The sequence below is a fragment of the Alligator mississippiensis genome, chromosome 14 (assembly GCF_030867095.1).
Source record: "Alligator mississippiensis isolate rAllMis1 chromosome 14, rAllMis1, whole genome shotgun sequence".
Taxonomy (NCBI): domain Eukaryota; kingdom Metazoa; phylum Chordata; order Crocodylia; family Alligatoridae; genus Alligator; species Alligator mississippiensis.
This window is the reverse complement of record NC_081837.1, coordinates 40,930,253-40,948,809: the sequence shown is the minus strand read 5'-3', so window position 1 is coordinate 40,948,809 and position 18,557 is coordinate 40,930,253. Positions and strand designations below refer to the sequence as shown.

General features: G+C 50.3%; 1 protein-coding gene across 4 annotated transcripts in view; it reads left to right on the top strand.

The window, feature by feature from the left end:
* BLACAT1 (BLACAT1 overlapping LEMD1 locus) overlaps positions 1-18,557 on the top strand; it is a 67,290-nt gene that overhangs the window by 19,438 nt on the left and 29,295 nt on the right. Inside the window, exons 5-6 of one of the 4 annotated variants that reach the window (XM_059717476.1) lie at positions 10,363-10,475; positions 17,292-17,415. In XM_059717476.1, coding sequence (XP_059573459.1) covers positions 17,402-17,415 — 14 coding nt within the window. In that variant the 5' untranslated portion in view covers positions 10,363-10,475; positions 17,292-17,401. Of the gene's footprint in view, positions 1-3,431; positions 5,322-10,362; positions 10,476-13,181; positions 13,561-17,291; positions 17,416-17,611; positions 18,103-18,557 lie in introns of those variants that run through there. The other 3 variants (XM_059717477.1, XM_059717478.1, XM_059717475.1) reach the window with 3 other exon arrangements.

Sequence of the window (18,557 nt, the reverse complement as noted above, 5' to 3'; positions counted from 1 at the left end):
TGCATGTAAGTGGACATGTGAGACGTGCAGCGGGATGACTAGGTGCATGGGGGGTTCAGGGTTGCTGGATGCCCCCGCCCCCACCTGCCCGGCTGGGGATGGAGGCTGCCTGCTAACGCGTGACGGGAGGCCTGCAGCCGGCAAGGTCTCCAGGAGCGTATTGATTAGTTTTACAGTGTAAACTGACAGAGCCTATTTGGATGATGTAATGAAGACAGATGATCCCATCCCCTCTCTGCTCTGCTTTGGGGAAGGGGAGGGGGGAATCATCCTTGGATCCTGGAGATGCGCTCCATGGCTTTCCCCGTCTAGCCCCGTTCTTCATCCGGCCTCCTCCATGCTCCCCGCTCTCGCTTTTGCTCCTTGCTTGTCTTTGCACCTCACTCCCATTTCCAATCATTTCCCATGCCACGCGCTCTTTCCATACCTGCCGGCCTTAGCCGGGTCAGGGTTATTACAGCGGCCTGGAGAAACATCACCGGGGAGCTATCTGTATGCAAGAGGAGCTGCTTATCCCAGGGCTTCTTCAGTGTCAATTAAGTTCAGGTTTTCAAAGCTGATGAGTTCTTTTCACAAGACAATCTGACCATTTTACAAGCTGGCAGGTGGTGCCTTTTCAGTATTAAACGGCTCTACATAGAAAATTCATCGTATCACCAACCGCAAGCATCCAGATAGCAAGTCAGTCTCATAAAATCCTGCGGCTGGCTTAACCTTCATGAGATTTTCTTTAAAACATAATGCAGTATTGTTTCTTGTTAGTTGCCTTCTACTTTTTACCCTTTAGGGTTCAGATGTTCAAGCTTTTCCCAGCGACCAGTTGGGTTGGAAACAGCCTTATTTTTTTTTTTTAAAGGTCTCCTATAAAAGCTGCAAATTTTCCATGATCACGTGACTCCACGGGGCGGGAGGCTAAGAGAAACAGCACATATTGCAAAGCTTGAACAAAAAATCTTCAGAGTTGGCTGCACGGCCTTTGTAAAATAAAATGTCTTCTCAAAGCTACAGAAAAATCATGAGCCTGAATCTCCTCTGATTAGCCCGCGTTTCCTAGATTTGTATATTTTTAGGTCGTCCGGTCTAACATCCTGCCTAATAGTGGCCAGAGGATTTTAGTCAATAATTCCTGCTAGTCTACTGCATCTCTTGGCAAGCCATTTTAACAGTTAATTACTCTCTCTTAAAAGTTTCTACCAGCTGAATGTATCATGGAGGCGGAATGTATGGAGATATCTTTTATTCAGTGTGTATATTCCCCACTAGGTTCATTCAAATGCCACGATTACATCAAGGTCGCGGGTAAAATTGTATAAAAGCTTGGAAGAATTGCCTTCCAACAGGCACATGGCTCAATCCCCAGCTCCCAAAAGCCAAGCAGAATGGCAGTCAGGTCCATTTGGACATTTGTGGCAAAACGATATCTTTTTTTTTCTGGGCTAATGAAGCTAATTTCATAAATGGAGCCATCTCCTGCCATCGCTGAGTGTGGAGAGCTGCCAGTGATGTTAATGAGAGCTGTGTGAGAGGACTGAAGGCCCTAAGTGGTCCATGATTTGAAAGAAAATACATCTAAAAATAGGACACTCCAGGTAACATCGATCGCTATTATTGGACAGAAATGTGTTGCAATCACAGCGATGAATCTCTTTAAAACCCGTGGAAAAAATGTCTCGGCCGTAACAACAATTCAGGAGCCTGCAGTCCATGGCTAGGATGTTTTCTGACACTGTAAAACCTTGCCAAATCCTCCTTCCTTAAATTCAAACCACAGGCTCCAGGGGGGTGTCTGGTTTCGGGAGGGCATCGCGGTGTTTGCTGTTTGTGGTCGAATCCTGCCAGGTGTTTTTCCATCTCTTGAATTCTGTGGGAGTTTCCCCGGTGTAAGGGCTGAGTGAGGAGTGTAGGAGTTGCTCTGCTGTGAGTTAACTTTTATAATACGGGACAGACTGTGCTACTTGCAGTCTGGCGTGACCCCCCGATATTTCAGTGGGACCCCGGTGCTAGATAGTATGAGCACACAGAATCGGCATCTGGCCCGAAGTGCACGAGGCATGGCAGCGCTGCAAAGAGGGACCGAGTCTGCAGGGGTGTGGGAAGCTGTGTTAGCATGGGCTTGCTAGACCACTAGTTCTCCACCTTTTCTGGGATGGAGGCACCCCTCAACAGAGTTGAGCCCCCCTTCTCCCCTCCCACTCTTAGTTTTTGCTCATTTTTTGATAACAAAAAAAAATAAAAAATAGAGCACTTCTGTTGCAAAGACCTCAGAAAACCCCACAGCGGGCCAGAATATTTTTCACACTCGGGATTTCTACTGGAAGTCTCTGGGTTCATCTTGTGACTCATATCTGCACACCCCAGTGCTACCCCACGACTCCCTTGAAAGGATTTTAAGGCACCCCAGGGTGCTGCGACACCCTGGTTGAGAATCACTGGTGTAGACAGAGCCCAAGTGACCAATTGCACCCTGTTTGGCTGATAACTTTGAATCATTTGGGGTCTAATTGTCCTTTCTCTTCTCACACCAGGGATGAGTTTCACACATAGACCCTATTAGAGGCTGTGGGACTGTTTGTGTGTGTAGCTATTCACCAACAGCAGGAAAGGGGTCACAGCCTGGCCCTCTGTGTTTAAAGGATTATTTACTGCTCCTGCTGCTAGCCAGTGCCCTTCAGCCTGTTGTTTGTGGCCATGGCAATCTCGCCTACCACGGGCAAAGCAAATGCCTTCCACTTTTGGCAGGCCGGTCTGACTGCTCCCATGCCTTTGACCCTAATAGCAAATAGTTTCCTGGTGACAGCTCACATATAAAAAATATAAGCCAATCTCCCATGACGTTTTTATTTCTGCCAGCTATGTGTTAGCTCAGAGCAAAAGTCTCGCCGAGCTGCATGATGGGGAGCGTGCAAATGAAGGACATCAAGACCATTTTTTAGAAAACACGAGGGAGAGCAATGTCAAAGACAAGGAGATGCGCGCAGGTGGCACTGCTCTCATGTTGGCATTGGTGTGAGGGTTACGCAGCCCCAGGAGCCTGGTGTTGTCCAAAATCATCGCCCAGCCTAGGAATTGCTGGGTTTGATCAAAAGGAGTCGTACAGCCTGGTAGTTGGTGCTCACCACTGTGCCTTCTCTGTATTGATTTGACAAGGTAGGTAGGCTGATTGATCAATTATTTGATGTGCGCAGTTAGGTGAACCAATCAATGTACCTACCTACCTACTTTAAGGATTTATACTGCTCCCCATTGCCAGAGGAGCTGAGCATCTTCTACACAAAAGTGTCTAGCGACCGGGAAATACCTGGTGGGCACCGTGGGGTCTCTGGCACATCTCCCTTTTCATAGCATCCCTCTTTCCTATCCCTCTCGCCTCATCTCCCTGCTCTGGATATGCTGAAAGAGCTGACTCTGATTTGAAAGCATCTGACTTTCCCCCGCTGATCTAAGCTGTGAGCTGGGTTTTATCGGTCAGGCTAGCTGGCTGGCTTTCCGACAGTCAGCAGCCTTCCCTGTCTGAACCGATATACTGGCTTTCCTTCCCCTCCATTAACTCCAAGCAGGCCCTTCTTCGCTTTCAAAGCCCTCCTCACCTCCATATTTCCTTGGTTTTGTCTGGACTGACCATGATGCAGGGGGTATGGTAAGGGTTGCGCATCACTTCTTAGGCATCTAAAATGGACTTTTGCTCAGTGGATTTACAGGATTTAAACTGACACTGGAAGGAAGAGACTTACAAATCTATTGGGGCCAGTCTAGAGCAGGACTGTTTCCTATTCTGCCCTGCCTAGCATTTACTGCAGTCTAGTTTCATGTCCAGGCATTTGCAGTTTTCACCACTCCCTATGTGAGAGTGCCTGACAGCTAACAGAGCTCCGTGTCTGAGCTTTCCAGTGCCAAAGTCTGGCATGCTATGGCGTAGCTCCTCCTGGAAAAGCAGACTCTTTGTAGCTGAGGCAATGGCAGACAATGCTGCCCTACCCTTAGGTGTGAGAGCCACAGGATTGCAAAGAAGCTGACTCATCCTGGAAGTTTTAAAACTAAATAAATACCAGACTAATAGACCAGTTGTTCTAGGCACACCGCACAGTCCTGGATTTACAAAAGCTAACGTGAAGGCAGCAAGGACAGCGATGGTCAAACAAGTAAGCAAGGGAACAGAAGCAGAAGACCCTTGGTGTGCCTTGGCGTTTAGAAACCTCCATTGGGGTGGGGGCATGCCCTACATGAGTTTGGTATGAGGATGTGGATTAAATTATTTCTGAACCCTGAGAGCAAATTCTGAGCGAAGAGATGGAGAGGAAGTGCTAGCTTTAGCCGGAGGGAAGATTCGATGGTGAAATGTGTGTGGAAAAGAAAGTGTGTGTGGGCCTTTCCATGGGAAACTCGCACCCAAGCAGTTCTTGGAGGGGAAAAATGTTCTTTCTGCATCACGTTTGGAGCGGCTTGTGCGGAGCAGCCTTCAGAAGGACGTGGGGGGAAGCGGACAAGGGGGAATGCACTCCTTTCCTCACTTTACTAATTGCATTCATTAGAGAAACAATGCTGTCCCCGATTTAGAGCTGTGCCAGCTATTTTTAATTTCCCTGTCTGTTGAAAGCCGAATTTGGAGCACTGAAATGTTGCTTATTTTTTAAGCAGTATTCCTTTTCCTGGGCCACATTGCCTTTTTCATCTGCTTTGATATTGAGAGGGAGAAAAGAAAACAAAGAGAAGGACTATGGCGGGGGGGGGGGATGGAGAGAGCGAGAAAGCAAATTAATTCTCTGCTTCATCCCCTTGGAATGATTTAGGATCTTAATTGAGCTTTCGAACTGGGGAGAATGCACAGCTCGGTGTGTCTGTCCTAGCAGAAGGTAACAGTGTGAGATTGTGCAGTGAATGCAAAGATCTCATCATCACATCATTGATGCAGAAGTGTTCACTGCTCCGTGGCCCAATGAGGAGAGAGCGAGAGACGGAGGATAATTTATTCAATAACCTCACATTCAGGTTGCAGGCTCCCTTCCACAGTCTGTGTGGGAGGGAGGCCTCTTCATATCTCCCCTTCCACCCGCCTCCCTCCCACCCTGCTACCACACACACACACACATCCATACAATTCCCTTACAATTAGGAAGACACCTATTCAGCACCGCTCTTATTGCTGGGCTTTTGTTCCTTCTCTGCTTTGCTGGCAAAGCTATTCCCTCTGCAAGTCTGTGTTCAGAGCTCAGTGGTTTGTTAAGTTGCTTTTCATAATCTCGACCAAAGAATGCCAGTCCCACTGAAGTCCTGAAATTAAGGCAGCAGGGAAGAGAGGAAAAAAAAAAAAAAAGAAGGAAACAGTAAGACAGCATTTTTTTTTCTCTTTCGTTCTTTGTTTAAAGTCTTGCATAGTGGAATTGTGTGTGCGTGCGTGCGTGTGTGAGAGAGACTGTGAATATGAGTCTGTGTTCATGTGTACGCATCCACTATATATAGTGCATGTATATGTGTGTGTAAAAGTGTACTTGTATATGTGTGTATACACATAATTGCCTTCACTGTCTTACATGCACACATTTATTGCCCATATAATGCACTGTGTGCTTGTATACTATGCAGGCAATGTGTGTATGCGTATGTGTGTTTGCCTGTGTATTTGAGCAGCTAAAGGAGAGAGAAATTCTTTATCTGTTTCTGTCGAGTACTGTGTGCGTGAATGTGTTTGCCTATGCCTATTCGTATACATGCAGTCATATCGTGTACCATGCATGCAGTTTACTTATTTACGTGGACTAGTTGTATCCATGAGCATATATGTGGCTCAGCTTCAATAAATTGAAGTTTTCTTTTGTTTTAGCTAGGTATTAATCTAATGCATATCTGTGCATGAATGTATGGATATGTGCACATATATTCATGTACACATACATTGTGTGTCATGTATGCAGCACGTATTAATGCTCATGTGTAATCAGCTCGCGTACATGTAAGTTCTTTAGCTGTTGTAGTCAAATATCAAGCCTGCACTTGATGGGAATGTGTTTGCATATGCATATGTGTGCATATAAAGACACACTGTGTACTGTATGAAATGTACCTGTATTTATATGTTATCGTATATGTATCGTATATGTGCAATATGAATGCATATTAATATACCTCTATATACGTGTATGTGTGTGTATATACACACACACGGAGTATATAGACACATATGCATATGTAAATACAGTACGCACTGTGCACTATATGTGTAAAATACATGTAATACATGTGTTCATGTATAAATAAGTGTGTGTTTAGCTAAAATAGATTCAAGTTCTCTTATCTATTTCAGTCAAGTATCATTCCTTGGTTGCTGGCAAAGAGGAAAGATAAACTCCCTGCTTAGTTCAGAGGTATATTTTTTTTCTTGTGTGTGTGGACTGAAGGATGAAGAGTTGAAACTTGGTCGCGAGTGAATGTGTCTTTCTGAACATCGTTAAGTCCTTTAAGAAAAAATATGAACTGTTCCTGTGATGACTAGTGATCAATGTTTCTGAGACGGCTCATAAAAAAAAAATCCTTGTTCTTTGTCACAAAACGTACCGAGCAAATACTAGTGCTAAAAAAAGAAAAACACGGTGTGTGAAATTTGCTGCATTTTCTCCAATGAGGTAATGCCAAGTTTCAGGAAAAAACAAGTGAAGAAAAGGACAGGGTGTGTGCACTAAACTGACTGGGCACGGTGACTTCTGTAGACAGGAAGAGGATTAACTCCTTTTAGTAACTGTCTCGATTTCAGCGTGGTTTTATTTCTTTCCGTGCTTTATGTGTGCATCAGTGTTTCTGCCCAAGTGGTGCCTGCTACGCAGTTCTGGTCTGAAGAACCGAAAGGGTCTCCATTGGTTTGTGCACCGATTTGGGTACTAGTGATAAAGAGACAGTGTGAGGCTGTGTGCACGCCTGCGTGTGGACTGTGCTAGTCCATTGAGAAGAATAATTATTTTTCTCTACTGGATGCTCCAGCAGGGGCAATGAGAGGGGAGAGTGAGGGAGGAAAAGACAAAGGGAATGAGAGAGAGAGTGTGCACCTCTGAATCAAAACCACTGCACGCTGTCTGAAAGAGCAGCCCCCACCAGGACCTGGATGGAGGATGTCCAGGAGGCAGGTCAGGCAGGGGGATGTCCTTTCCTGATTTCTCAGCCACCTCCTCAAGGAGAGGAAAGGTGTGAAGAGAGAAAAGATCCCATTTGGGGCCCGATCCTTCTGGGAGCAGGAGCAGGCTCTTTCCTGCAGGTCCCAGGGAGCGGCGAAATGTCTGTATTGCAAGCAAAGCAGCTGGTGACGTGGCTGCCGTGTGCAGACGCAGTTAATGAAAGTCCTACTGGGAAGCTCAGGCTTCTTCCAAGATCCCCTTTGTTCCCGCTGCGTCCATCAGCGAGCTCCGAGCCGCCCCTGTCACCGCTGGCTGCTGATCGTGGCTGGCTTCGGTGCGCCCCTACCCCATCTCACGGAGGGAGATGCGTCTCATACCCAGACGCAAGATTTTACTGGCTCTTTGACGCCGAGACACGGGGCTGTTGCTCCTCCTGTCATGCTGTAGGAGAAGAGGAAGCTCCCCAGCATTTCAGTAAGCCTAAATTAGGTCTCGTTCATCTTCCCATGCTCCGATGTGAGGGTGATGGGTGCGTTAGCAATGCACAGAGGAGAGGGACGGAGCAGACAGCAGCAGCTCTGAGCTCTCGGGGCTGGATTCCCACTTGCTTGCGGGGGCATCGCTGAAACCAGTGGAGTTTCACTGACGTAAGCCTGAAATGAGAAGAGAATCGGTGTCTCTAGCACCTGCTGGAGAAGCTGATCTCTCCCCAGGACCCTTGGCCGTGCCATTTGGGGTTTCAGTAGAAGCGGAGGAGGAAATACTGGAGCGTGCTCACAGCAGGAGGGAACTGCCCTGTACGGGGAGAGACTTGAAGTGTGTGGGGGTGCCAGGGTTGGGGAGCAGCCGCACATATTGGGGAAGACTTGGTGCCTCACGCCAGGAGAATGCATGTACACTCCCCATAAGCAAAGGAGCAGGACTCTCCGTGCCCCCAAATGGGGGGGAGCATTCTTGATGGGGACAAGCCATGCCAGCTGGCATGGACCCCACCTGCCCAACCCAACAAGCCTCTGCTCTCCAACAGCCTGGGGAGAAGTGGCAGCCCTCGTCCTCTTTCGACAGCCTAATGAGTGCATCCATCTCTCCAATCACCTGTTTAATCTGTCCCCTGGTCCTAGCATGCCCAGCTGCAGCTGCCCTGGGCCCTCATTTAGAACAAATGAAGTGAAAGCTGATTTAGGTTCTGGCGTGTGGTGAGGACAGGATCCAATGCTGAAGGGTGGTTGCTCTCCCCGCTCTTGTGCCTTCTCCTGCTCTGCTGGGCTAGGACAACCCAGAGTCACTGGCTGCACAGGCACCCACCTCCCTCCCCTCTTCAAACCCTTCCTGGGCCAAGCGTTATGATCCATTGGGTAGAGAACTGCAGTTAAATGCATCTTGAGTCTGCAGTCCGGGAACCTCCACCGAGCAAGTTTTTTGGGGGGTAGCTTTACACATCCACCTCTCCCTCATGAGATATACATCCCTTCCTGCTACTATAGTAAAGCTCGGCAGAAGCAGCAAGCTGACCCCCTTTTTCTGCCCATCAGCACATGAGCGCTCACTCCTCGGAGCTCCGTGCAATGGGATTTGCCTGGGAGTAGCAATTTGTTGGCTGAAGCGGGCATAGTCTCTCTGCCAAGGGGACAAAGGAATAGGGAATTAAAGTGGGGCTGATTGGGAGCTGCTGGTACTCTCAGGATCTGGCGTGGAAGAAGACTTTGCTCTTCTCATGGTGCTCCCATCTGGAGACCTCCAAGTGCTAACAGAGTAGCCCTCAAGCCCTTCCCATACCATTAGCCTTTTCAGCTACTGTGAGCTCTTCTGCACAGGGATCTTCCTATCTTTGTTCAGCGCCTAGCGCAACCCAGCCGCAGCCCTTAAGCACTACCACAATGTAAACGTCCAAAAGCAGCCATTAGTAGGCTATTCCCTCCTAATTTTACAGCTAGGGCTGAGCAGAGAGGCTTGCTGTTGGAGGATGCTGGCCGAGGGAGTCTCTTTCTGCTGCCTGAATGAAAGCCCAAGAAGGACCAGCAAAGGTCTGAGCAAGACCAGGTCCGGATTCAAGTTCTGGCACTTGCTTCTCTCCCTGCAGCTGTGGGTGCCATGTAATAAAGCAGCCCTCATTAATGCTGCCACTACTACTGACAACTCATTGGTTTCTAAAGAAATCAATGCCACAGGCTGAACCAAGTCTCTGGATCCAAATAGCTCCCAACTTGGGTAGCACTTCGGTCTGGATGGGAGCCAAGGGACTGACGCTCTTCTGAACACTGTATGCTCTTCAGGGCAGACACTTAGCAAAACCTGGTGCTCTTTAGAGTGCTAGGCACAGCCGAGGTGTGGTAGAGCTAAGGGCAGTGCAAAGGGACAGACTATGCTTTCAGCCAGGCCAGAGAGGAGAGAGAGAGAAAGAGAGAGCAGGCACTTGCTCATGCTGTAACAATGGGAGCTCCAGGTTTCGTCATCATCTCCGAGGTCTCTGGGGCTTCCCTGCCTAAGCGAAAGGGCCCTGCTGGATGTCTGGTCCCCCAGGGAATGAAGCAGGTGATCTAGCAAGTCTCTGAAAACTCATTCCCATTCTGGATTGATGTACCTTGAAGTCAAGGAGAGTGCTGAGAGGAGCTGCACGCCTGCCATTCTGGCCAGGACTCGCCCCATCCTCGCAGAGTGTGACAACCAGCGTGGGGCCCAGCATATGCCATTGCACACATGTGCACGCGTGCACCGAGTTCCCTCATCCCAAAGGAATGGCTTTGTGGGTGTACAACTCCAGAAATGCAGGCAAGTGGGGGTGGGGAAGAGAGACACCAAGAACAAGTGAATCAAAGCAAATGAAATCCATCTCATATCATTTTAATCCAACTTGTTCCAGCAGCTGCCTCAGCTAATTATTCTCCAGCCAGCGATGGTGGAATGTCAGCAGGAGGCATCTCCAGGGAGCTTCACAGGAGACTGAGCTCAGGGCTTCTGCTGGTGTTGTTGGCAGCTGTATTCCCTCTCCTTCCCCTTCCCCCAGCCTTGCACAGCCCATACCTTGCTAGAATAGATTTAAAAAATTCACTACCAAGGCCCTGGATTACAGGGCCTGATAGGAAAGCATGCAGGGCGGTCCAGGCCCCAGTTATCCTTTAGGATTCTCCTCTCAGGTAAAGTAGGAAGAGGTCTGAAGGGTGGCAAGGGGTGCTGGGATGAAGCAGGTCTAAGGGAGAGGAGTTTTGGGCTTGTAGATTGATAAAGAGGACAAATGGCTTGGTGGTTTTCTTACTTTCTCCAGTGTGACGCCCTCCATTTAATAACCAACACCAGCACCAACGAGGACAAGCCCCAGACTGGATGTTAGAGATGACCCTCAACCACTGTCCAAATGCTGACTTGGCCCAGACTATGGTGAGGATTCAAAACTCATGCTGAGCTGCCATCTCTATTTAGGGGGAAAGGCTAAACCAAAGATCCCAACGGGTGCCATAGTTCAGGGGCAGTGGGGTGGCGTGGCAGGAGGAGGAGAATCCGTATCTGAGCTCCACGGATCAGGCCTGTTGAGTTTGTGAACGCTGCTGTATGAAAGGCAAGCCACACGGGAAGAGGTTTGGGGTCTGATTTGATGTTCCTTTGAGGCAGAGGATGGGGAGATGCTCTTGCGCTTAAATCTGTGTTTGTGTGGTGGTAGTGGAAGGCAATGCGGTGTAGTCAGTGACGCCGTGTCTTGCCTTGGAAACCTCACTGGGGAAGACCTTCTCACCGGATGGGATGGAGATGTTTGCTGGAGGACTTTGGGTCCATTGCTTTTGCTTCTCCCTCTCTCATTTTGTTGTACTCCGTACAAAAAAGACCCATCTCACCAGCACGAGGTGGAAGAAGGCAGAGGGGGGCAAGGGTTGTGGGATGGACACCTTCCTGCCTCCCGGCCACCACCCATGGAGACCTTAGTGCAAATTGCAGTAGCTGTAAACGTGCCAGAAGTAGCTTGTCTGCGGCATGGGCCAACAGCAGGAGCCTGGCAGAGTCTGGTCTGGCCTCTGCCAGGGATGAAGGGGGCAGAGCTGTGGTGCACCTCACCGGGTAGGCTGAGGGCTTGCTGGGTCCATTCACATGGAGGAGGTGCAGCTGGCTCATCAGGAGGCTGGATCGGCAGCTACAGCCCGTAGGGTTACCAGCAGCTGCTCCTCTTCCCATTCCTCGCAGGCCAGATTGTTGTGTACAGCTGCAAGGCTCCCTCTCTGCTGGGACTGCAGAAGATTAAGTTTGCAGGACCCTTTTCCCACTCGGTGTGGGGCAGGGACGGGGGGCAGAGGCTCCTCTCATCTGTTCCCTGACCACGGTGAAATCCAGCAGATGGGATTCTCGTTCATGGCCGGTGGCGTGGCAGTATGGTGGCACATCAGCTGTGGTCAGCAGAGCTGCTCCTGGTTTCCTTTAGTAAAAATGAGCGGTGTTCTCAAGCTCAGTTTCTTCCAAATTAACCTGCTGATCTCAGTGGAGTTATGGTAAGGATGAATTTGATCTCTGAAGCTCTCTGGGCGGCAGGGGGGCTGAGAGGGTGGCATTACAGAGTGATACAGGGAGGTAAGGGTGAGGGTGCCCTTAACACTTGAGAAAGCACCGCTGACACTGGTTCAACCTCCTCTCTCAATCTGCCTCTCGACAAACTTTCCCTCTGCTGTTGCAACACGCTCTCTCAATCCTTTCCAGGAAATTCCCCTCTAATCTTCTCTCTCTTTGTTCCTTCTCCCCTCCTCACATCCCGATCACTGAAGCATCACATGCAGCCTGGCAGTGTTCCTCTCTCTCCATTACCAAGTCCTAGTCTCTCAGGCCTGCCTTGGGTCGTCTTTGCATACATCTGGGGACAGCATCTCTCCCGGCTTTTGCAGTGCTTTACCTCCTAGATGCCTCATTTTGAGCTAGACGCCCTGTTCTCACGTGTGGTTGTGTCAGGGGAGCCCTGACCCCAATTCTCGCATGTAATTGCATCCAGGCAACTGTTCTCCAAGAGCAGGTGGAGCTGCTTTAGGATCCAAACCTTTCAGTGGGTTTTGAGGCCCGACCCCTTTGCAGATGAACCCAGCTCAGTTGAAACGTTCCTCAGAGCTTCATTTGGTTCTTGTCAGGGGTGAGCTGACTAGTAGGGGGCTGAATACGGTGGGCAAGGAAGGGGGCATGTGCTCTGTGAGGACATTTATAACCTCCTCGGTGAAGAGGAAATATAAGTCAGGACAGCTCCATCCCAACCTGCTTTGACAGGTGGTGTCTAGGGCCAGAAAGAGCCAAGTCTGCCGTACCTGGGCTCGGATGACTCAAATGGATTTGGACCTGATCTGGCTAGTTTGACCTGGGACGTGAAAAGTTTTCCTTAAAAATAAAAAACCCCTGTGCCCCATCATTCCCTTTCTTCCCCCACCTGCTACGAGGCAGAAGTCGGACTGTGCTCCTTGCTGCGGGTAGCTCAAATAGAAGTGCGGTCTCGGGGCAGGCTATGCCCCTGGCCCTTGGCAGGGGCACCCTCAGCCTCCTTTGCTGTGTGAGGCCAGTGAAGTATTAAAACTCACCTCCCTGCACTGCCTTGGGGGTCTGAGGCCGTGGCCGTGAATCAGACACCCAGCTCTGTCACCCGTCTTTCCCCAACCTGCGGGACGTCTGGGGCCTGGGTCAGATTTGTGCTTCAGCCAGGCAGAAAGGACATTTCGGTCTGAGCCCACACTCGGCGGATCACCCCTGCAGTGCGTGCCCCGCTCCACGAGCTCTCCCTTCACCCTCTCCTCTCGTGAGCTTCGCGTTCACCCTTTGGACGGGACATCCCTGCCCCACGGCCTCCTGCGGAGTCTGGGCAGTGGTGGCAGATGGAGGGCTCGTCCCTTTTCCCCCTGCCACCCCAGCGCGGCGGAGAAACAGGCAGCGGAGGCTGGAGAGCCTTCCTCCCTGCCTGCCTCCCCTCATCAACGGGAGCGTGGGTGCTCGCCACCTTCCGCTTCAAGTCTCTGAGTAACTCCGCTCAGTCACTGGCTGCGGGGCAGGGGGTGGGAACGGGAGTGGAGGCTGCATTTCCATTCACTACTAATTCTGACTCCGCTGTGTAGGTGGCCTGCGCCAGAAACTCAGCCTGCCGCAGCCCACCAGACCGATTGTTCAGAGCTGTCTTCAATGGGGGAAGCCGGCAGCACCCCCGCGTCCCAGCCGGTCGTGTGTGCATGCGAGCGAGTCTGCTACTCTTCGGCACCCTTGAGGGAGCGCAGAATATCTCTAGCTGCAGCTGGCGTCTCGTTCGCTGCGTTAGAGACCATTTCTCATCAAGCCCCCGTGCTCCTCCTGCCGCTCTAGACAGATCCCCCATTGGCTGCTCTCGCGTCTCCTCGCTGGTAGCCCAGACTTAATTACTGCTGGTCGGCGCTGCGGGAGCTGGAATAGCCAAGACGGGGAGCAGTGCTAGAAGGCAGAGGAGGATCTGGTCCGTGAGGGACTTCCCTGGATGCTAGAGGTGCGTTTTCTCTCTTTTCATGTTCCCCACAGTCAGTCGCTGGCTGCTTTGCAGGAGCTGTCCTGGGCCATTATCGAATCCATCCCTCTTGAGAAAAAAGGCCCGAGGAAATTGCTAGGGATTGCTGCGTGCTCAGAAGTTGAGCAAGCTTGGAGGCGATGTATAGAGAGGTTTAGCAGAGATCAGATGTACTGTGACACGCTGACATGCCTCGTCATGAATGTGCTAGTAACACCTTTGCCAGGCTTCCTGCAACCAGAAACACTCTTTTCAGGACTGGTGGACTCAACTTAACAGTATAAGTTAGCACTTGGTGGGCCAGATCCACTGCTGGGGTAAATCGCTGTCATCTTTTCTGCAGTGCAGTACCAAACTAGCAGAGGTTCTCTGGCCCGGGAGGTATATACAGCTTCCTAAAGGCTGTAACTTTAAAACCAGCAGCACAGGAAAAAGTATGCTGCCTCCTTACAGCCCTGGGCTTGTTATCAGAGGAGACCAGTGCCTGGGCTTCACAACTACTGTCATTGTCTCCTGAGGCTCTGCTACGAGGCGCCCATACCCAGAACGATATGAACAGCTGCTTTGCTTGATTGTAGTCCCAGCACCTTGGAAAAAATGAAAACCTGAGGGCAGCCACAGATTGATTCTTTAGGATTTTTGGCAAACTGAAAAATGGAACGAAGAAAATCAGTCTGGTTGAACGACATTTTCTGTTTGTCCCCAAACAAAGGCTTTTGTCTGGGCGTGGGGCGGTTTTAAAGTTATAAACAAAATGTTTGAATGACCTTCAGTAATTTGCTGAACAAAACCTTGGCTTGCGTTGACGACTAGAAATGAAATGCTCCCACCTTTTTGAAATTTTTCTTTGCCTTTTCCTCTGACTGAAATCGTTTGCTGAAAATGGTGAAATGTTTCGGCTGAACCAAAAATGCGTTCCTCAGTGACAGAGTTCCCCTGCTTTCTCAGAAGGCCATCCTGCTTTAATTGGCGACACGGGCACAATTCAAAGACAGTTGCTGCCCCCTGATCTTTATACCTGGATGGACCTTGACCAGCTGCTGTGCCGCTTGGTCCTGGTATAACCAGCACCTGTGGCAGCCTGGTTCGAAACCCTACCTCCATGTCTGAATTGTGCCTACGCACTGCCACGGGTTAAGGCAGTGCCCTTGCATTGCTTGTACTCCTTATACAGGAGTAAATGCATCCTATAGGCTACGTGGGGCTGGCTAAGAGTGGCCATACCACCAGTCTCTGCTATGGTGGAGAGGGGCAGCCTGAGAATCCCACAGGGGCACATAGTGGGTAGGAAACTGCCCAGAAAAACAGAGGTTTTCCCCTTCTGGTTAATAAAAAGATCCAATTTTGTGCTATATTTCATGTTTTGGAGAGAGTGTGTGTGTATGTGTTTGTAGTAAGACCACATTGCATGAAGCTGGGCCCATGGTTTTTTTGTCAAAGCCAAGGCCTCAGAGGCACTCTGCCTTCCCCTAATGATGCCTTTGGCTAATAGGATGCTGCAGCAATGGGAGTGGAGCCTTCTAGGACCTGTTTGCATGGAGATGCTGGAACGGTGGAGATAGTTGCACATATGCATCTGTCCGCTTAATCTGCAGGTCAGCAACAGTGTGGTGTAGTGATTTGGGCAAGGGATTACTAGTCTTTCTGGTTCCTGAAGGCTGTGCAGGTGAGCTTGTGAGCCAGGACTTCTGGTTTGGACACCACAGCTCTGTTACTGATCTCAGGCAGGTCCCAAGCTTCTCTCTCCCTTCTGTATCCTTCCAGATCAGGAAGGACACTGCTGTGGAGGGGGATACTGTGAAGCAAAGGTGTTTCCCAGTTCTTTTTATTAAGAGACAGATTGGCATGGACGCATCAGCAGAGCATACTGCAAAGAGTACAGAGAGTGGAAGTAATATATGTAATGCCCATTAAAGAAAAGGCTGCAATAGTATTAGATACCAATGGGTTAATGTCATGCCTGCATTTAAGATCCCCAGATGGAAGGTGCTGCATTATATAGCCGACAAGTCCCAACAAAACTAATTGACTGGGATATAGTAATGCACGTTGGGGGTGGGGAAGTGACTTAGCTACAGTGAAAAATATTCTCCAAATACCCAAGCCATGATACTGGGCGCCTTATAAATGTGATTAGTAGATCTAATCTTTCTGTGCTGGAGCCGGTTGTCAAGAAATGGAGTGCTGCCCAACTCTCTGGCTTCAGCAGCTCTCCTGAGTTATAATAGTTAACATTTAAAAAACCAACAAAAAACGAGGATTTGGGATGGGCCGTCCTGCCGCAGGGCACAAGCTGATAGGGATCAGGAGGGAACTTTGTGAGAACTGCAGGGTTCATTGCTCCTTCTCTGGTACCGGCCATGTGGGAGACTGGATTTTGGACTAGATGGACAATGGGATTTGATCTTAGTCTGTCAATCCCAGTGTTGCTTGCTTGCTTACCATCTATCTATCTATCTATCTGTCTGTCTGTCTGTCTGTCTGTCTGCAGATCTGGCTGGCTGCAGCTCTGTCTCTCTGTCCTGTTATTTGTCCTCTTGGATATGTGCTGTTTTTGTCTGTTTCCCATGTGTGCTTTCCAGCAAAGATGGAAACAGCACTGTGGCTCTCATTAAAGCTTCAAGAATGTGTATAGTCATGGCAAACAATAAAAGCACAGAGGGGATAGAGGCAGGAGAAGAATGCCGCCTCTGTCACACCGGGAGGAGATGCTTTTGAACGGCTCAGCTCTTTTGAGAGGGGGTTGTGGAGGAATGAAAGCACCTGAGAACCGAGGGAAGGAGGTGGGGAAGGAGGAGAACAGCGGTGGGAGAGGAGGCGGCAGCACTGGAAACCCTGGACTTTCCTCGGACAGAGGGTCCACTTGTTCTTGAGTCCTTTAGCATGAGATGCCCTTCCTCTAGGGCCCGAGATGCAGAAGGGTCTGAGCTTCCATCGCTAACTCAGTGCCGCAGGGTGCCATGGACGCTGGCACTTGCTGGAAATCTACCACTGAGGCAAGGGGACTGTATTTTGCTGAAGCCACAATGAAGCCTCACTGATTTTCAGGAAACTTATGGCCAGTTTTCAAACCAGACAGGTGTCTAACCTTGCAAACTGGCACTGAGTGGGGTCCTCAGAGGCACCTATGCAGGGGAGGCGCCTACCATCCATCTATTATTCCCATGGGCTGAGGCCTGTAACTTGCTTGGGAAACTTCTGAAAATCCCACAAGGGCTCTTCTGGCATTTTTAGACACCCACTTTCTTTTGAAAATCAGGCCCTAAGTAACCCAAGTAACTCAGCTGCCTTTGTTATATTTGCCCACAATTTTTAGAAGGGCTCATCCTCTGAGTCTGGGGACAGGTTGGGAGAGGAAACCAGCTCCATTTCAGGCCCTGCGAGAGCAGAGCGCGTTGGGTGCTGAAGGGTTGTGAAAATCTGGCTACTCCCGTTGCCATGAAAGCATCTGGGTGCAGAGAGCTCTGAAAATCTGTCTCTGAGCCAAAGGCAGACGGGAGCTAGACATCCTGATCAAACAGGCCACGGGTCTTTGTCGGCAGAAGTTAAGCATCTGCGTCCTGCGCATCCTCCTCACCACACCCCTCTCCGAAAAGTCCCCTGGGATGAGCAGACCCCAAAGAGGATCTGCAAAAGGGGGAATGCAAGTGTCTCCAAGGCACAGGAGTTTTGGGCATCCATTCAACTGTTTTCATTGTCTGCCCCTTGTCCAGATGCCAGTGCAGAAAGAAAGAGCAAGAGAGAAAGAAATCACTGATCCACCAACTTCAATGCTCTCCTAATAAAAGAGGAATGTAGGGAACAGTGGAGCCTTGATGCTTTCATGCCAGTGGTTCGGTGAGTGATAAAAGGCAGAGTTAAGTGTCTGTAGCCAATGCCTTGAAACCTTGGACCTGGGAGAGCAACCTGTTTTGGGCAAAGGGGAGAGAAACGGAGGGGTCAAGGTGGAGGATGGGGTGTGGGAAGGTAGCTGAGAGAGGAGAGGGCTGGGTGACAACCCCGCTGGAGGGATAGTTCCCAACATGGGGAACGATAAGGGGAGGAGAGGTTTTTTCCCCCCAGCCCCCACTACTCCCCTCTCTGGCAGCAATAACCTAGCAGTGGGACATGAGTAATACACATCCCACTGGGGGAGTTAGATCAAAGGCAGTGAAGTAGATACAAGAGGTTTCTGCTTCACAGACCAGAGACGCTGCCGTTCAATAGAGCCTTTGTTACCCAGGCTCTCCAGAGTTGGGGATGGAGAAATACCTGACCCCCTCCCCACCCCAGCCCTGTGGTGCTGAACCGTTTCAAGTATGCTAGGGAACAGCAACCGCTGGGTCGCTGGTGGGGAGGGAGACGGAGAAGCAACGGCAGGCAGGGGAGGAGGGATCAGCAGCTTCAAAAATAAGTTGGGTCGAGTTAGATGCGGCTCAGCTCTCTGAGGCCGGCCAACGGCAGGAGGCACGGAGCGGGCATCGGGACATGTGGTGCTCCCAGAAAACTCACGTGGCAGGGAGCATCTGTCTGGGAAAGCCGGAGGTTTGACAGCGGTGAAGAGGGCATCTTGAGGTGGCATGGGGCGGGAGGAGGAGGGCAATGCCTAGCCCACCCCTCCTTGCTGGCAGGGTGGGTGGTGGGAGACTGGGGTCCACATTCAAGGCCTGCACCGGGCCAGCTGGCTCGACATGCTATCTCCGTGGCACGGATGTCGCTCTGCCAAAAGTGAGGTCATCCCTGCCCCACGGCCGGCTCCGCGCCTTCGGCAACGCCACGGCTCTTCAGTCCTGTCTCTGCTGGGGGCACGTGTGTCTGATTAGGGCTTGGCGCAGACGACTAGGGTGCAAAGGGGAGAGGGGGGAGCTTTGGAGGATGCGTGAAAGGGTCCGGGATGGTGTTTAACCTCTTCCAATGTTTGCACCGTGCTATTTTCATCTGTGTGGACACTGGGATGTGGGGGTGGGAAATGGAGGGATGGGATGGCAGGGCTCTGTCTT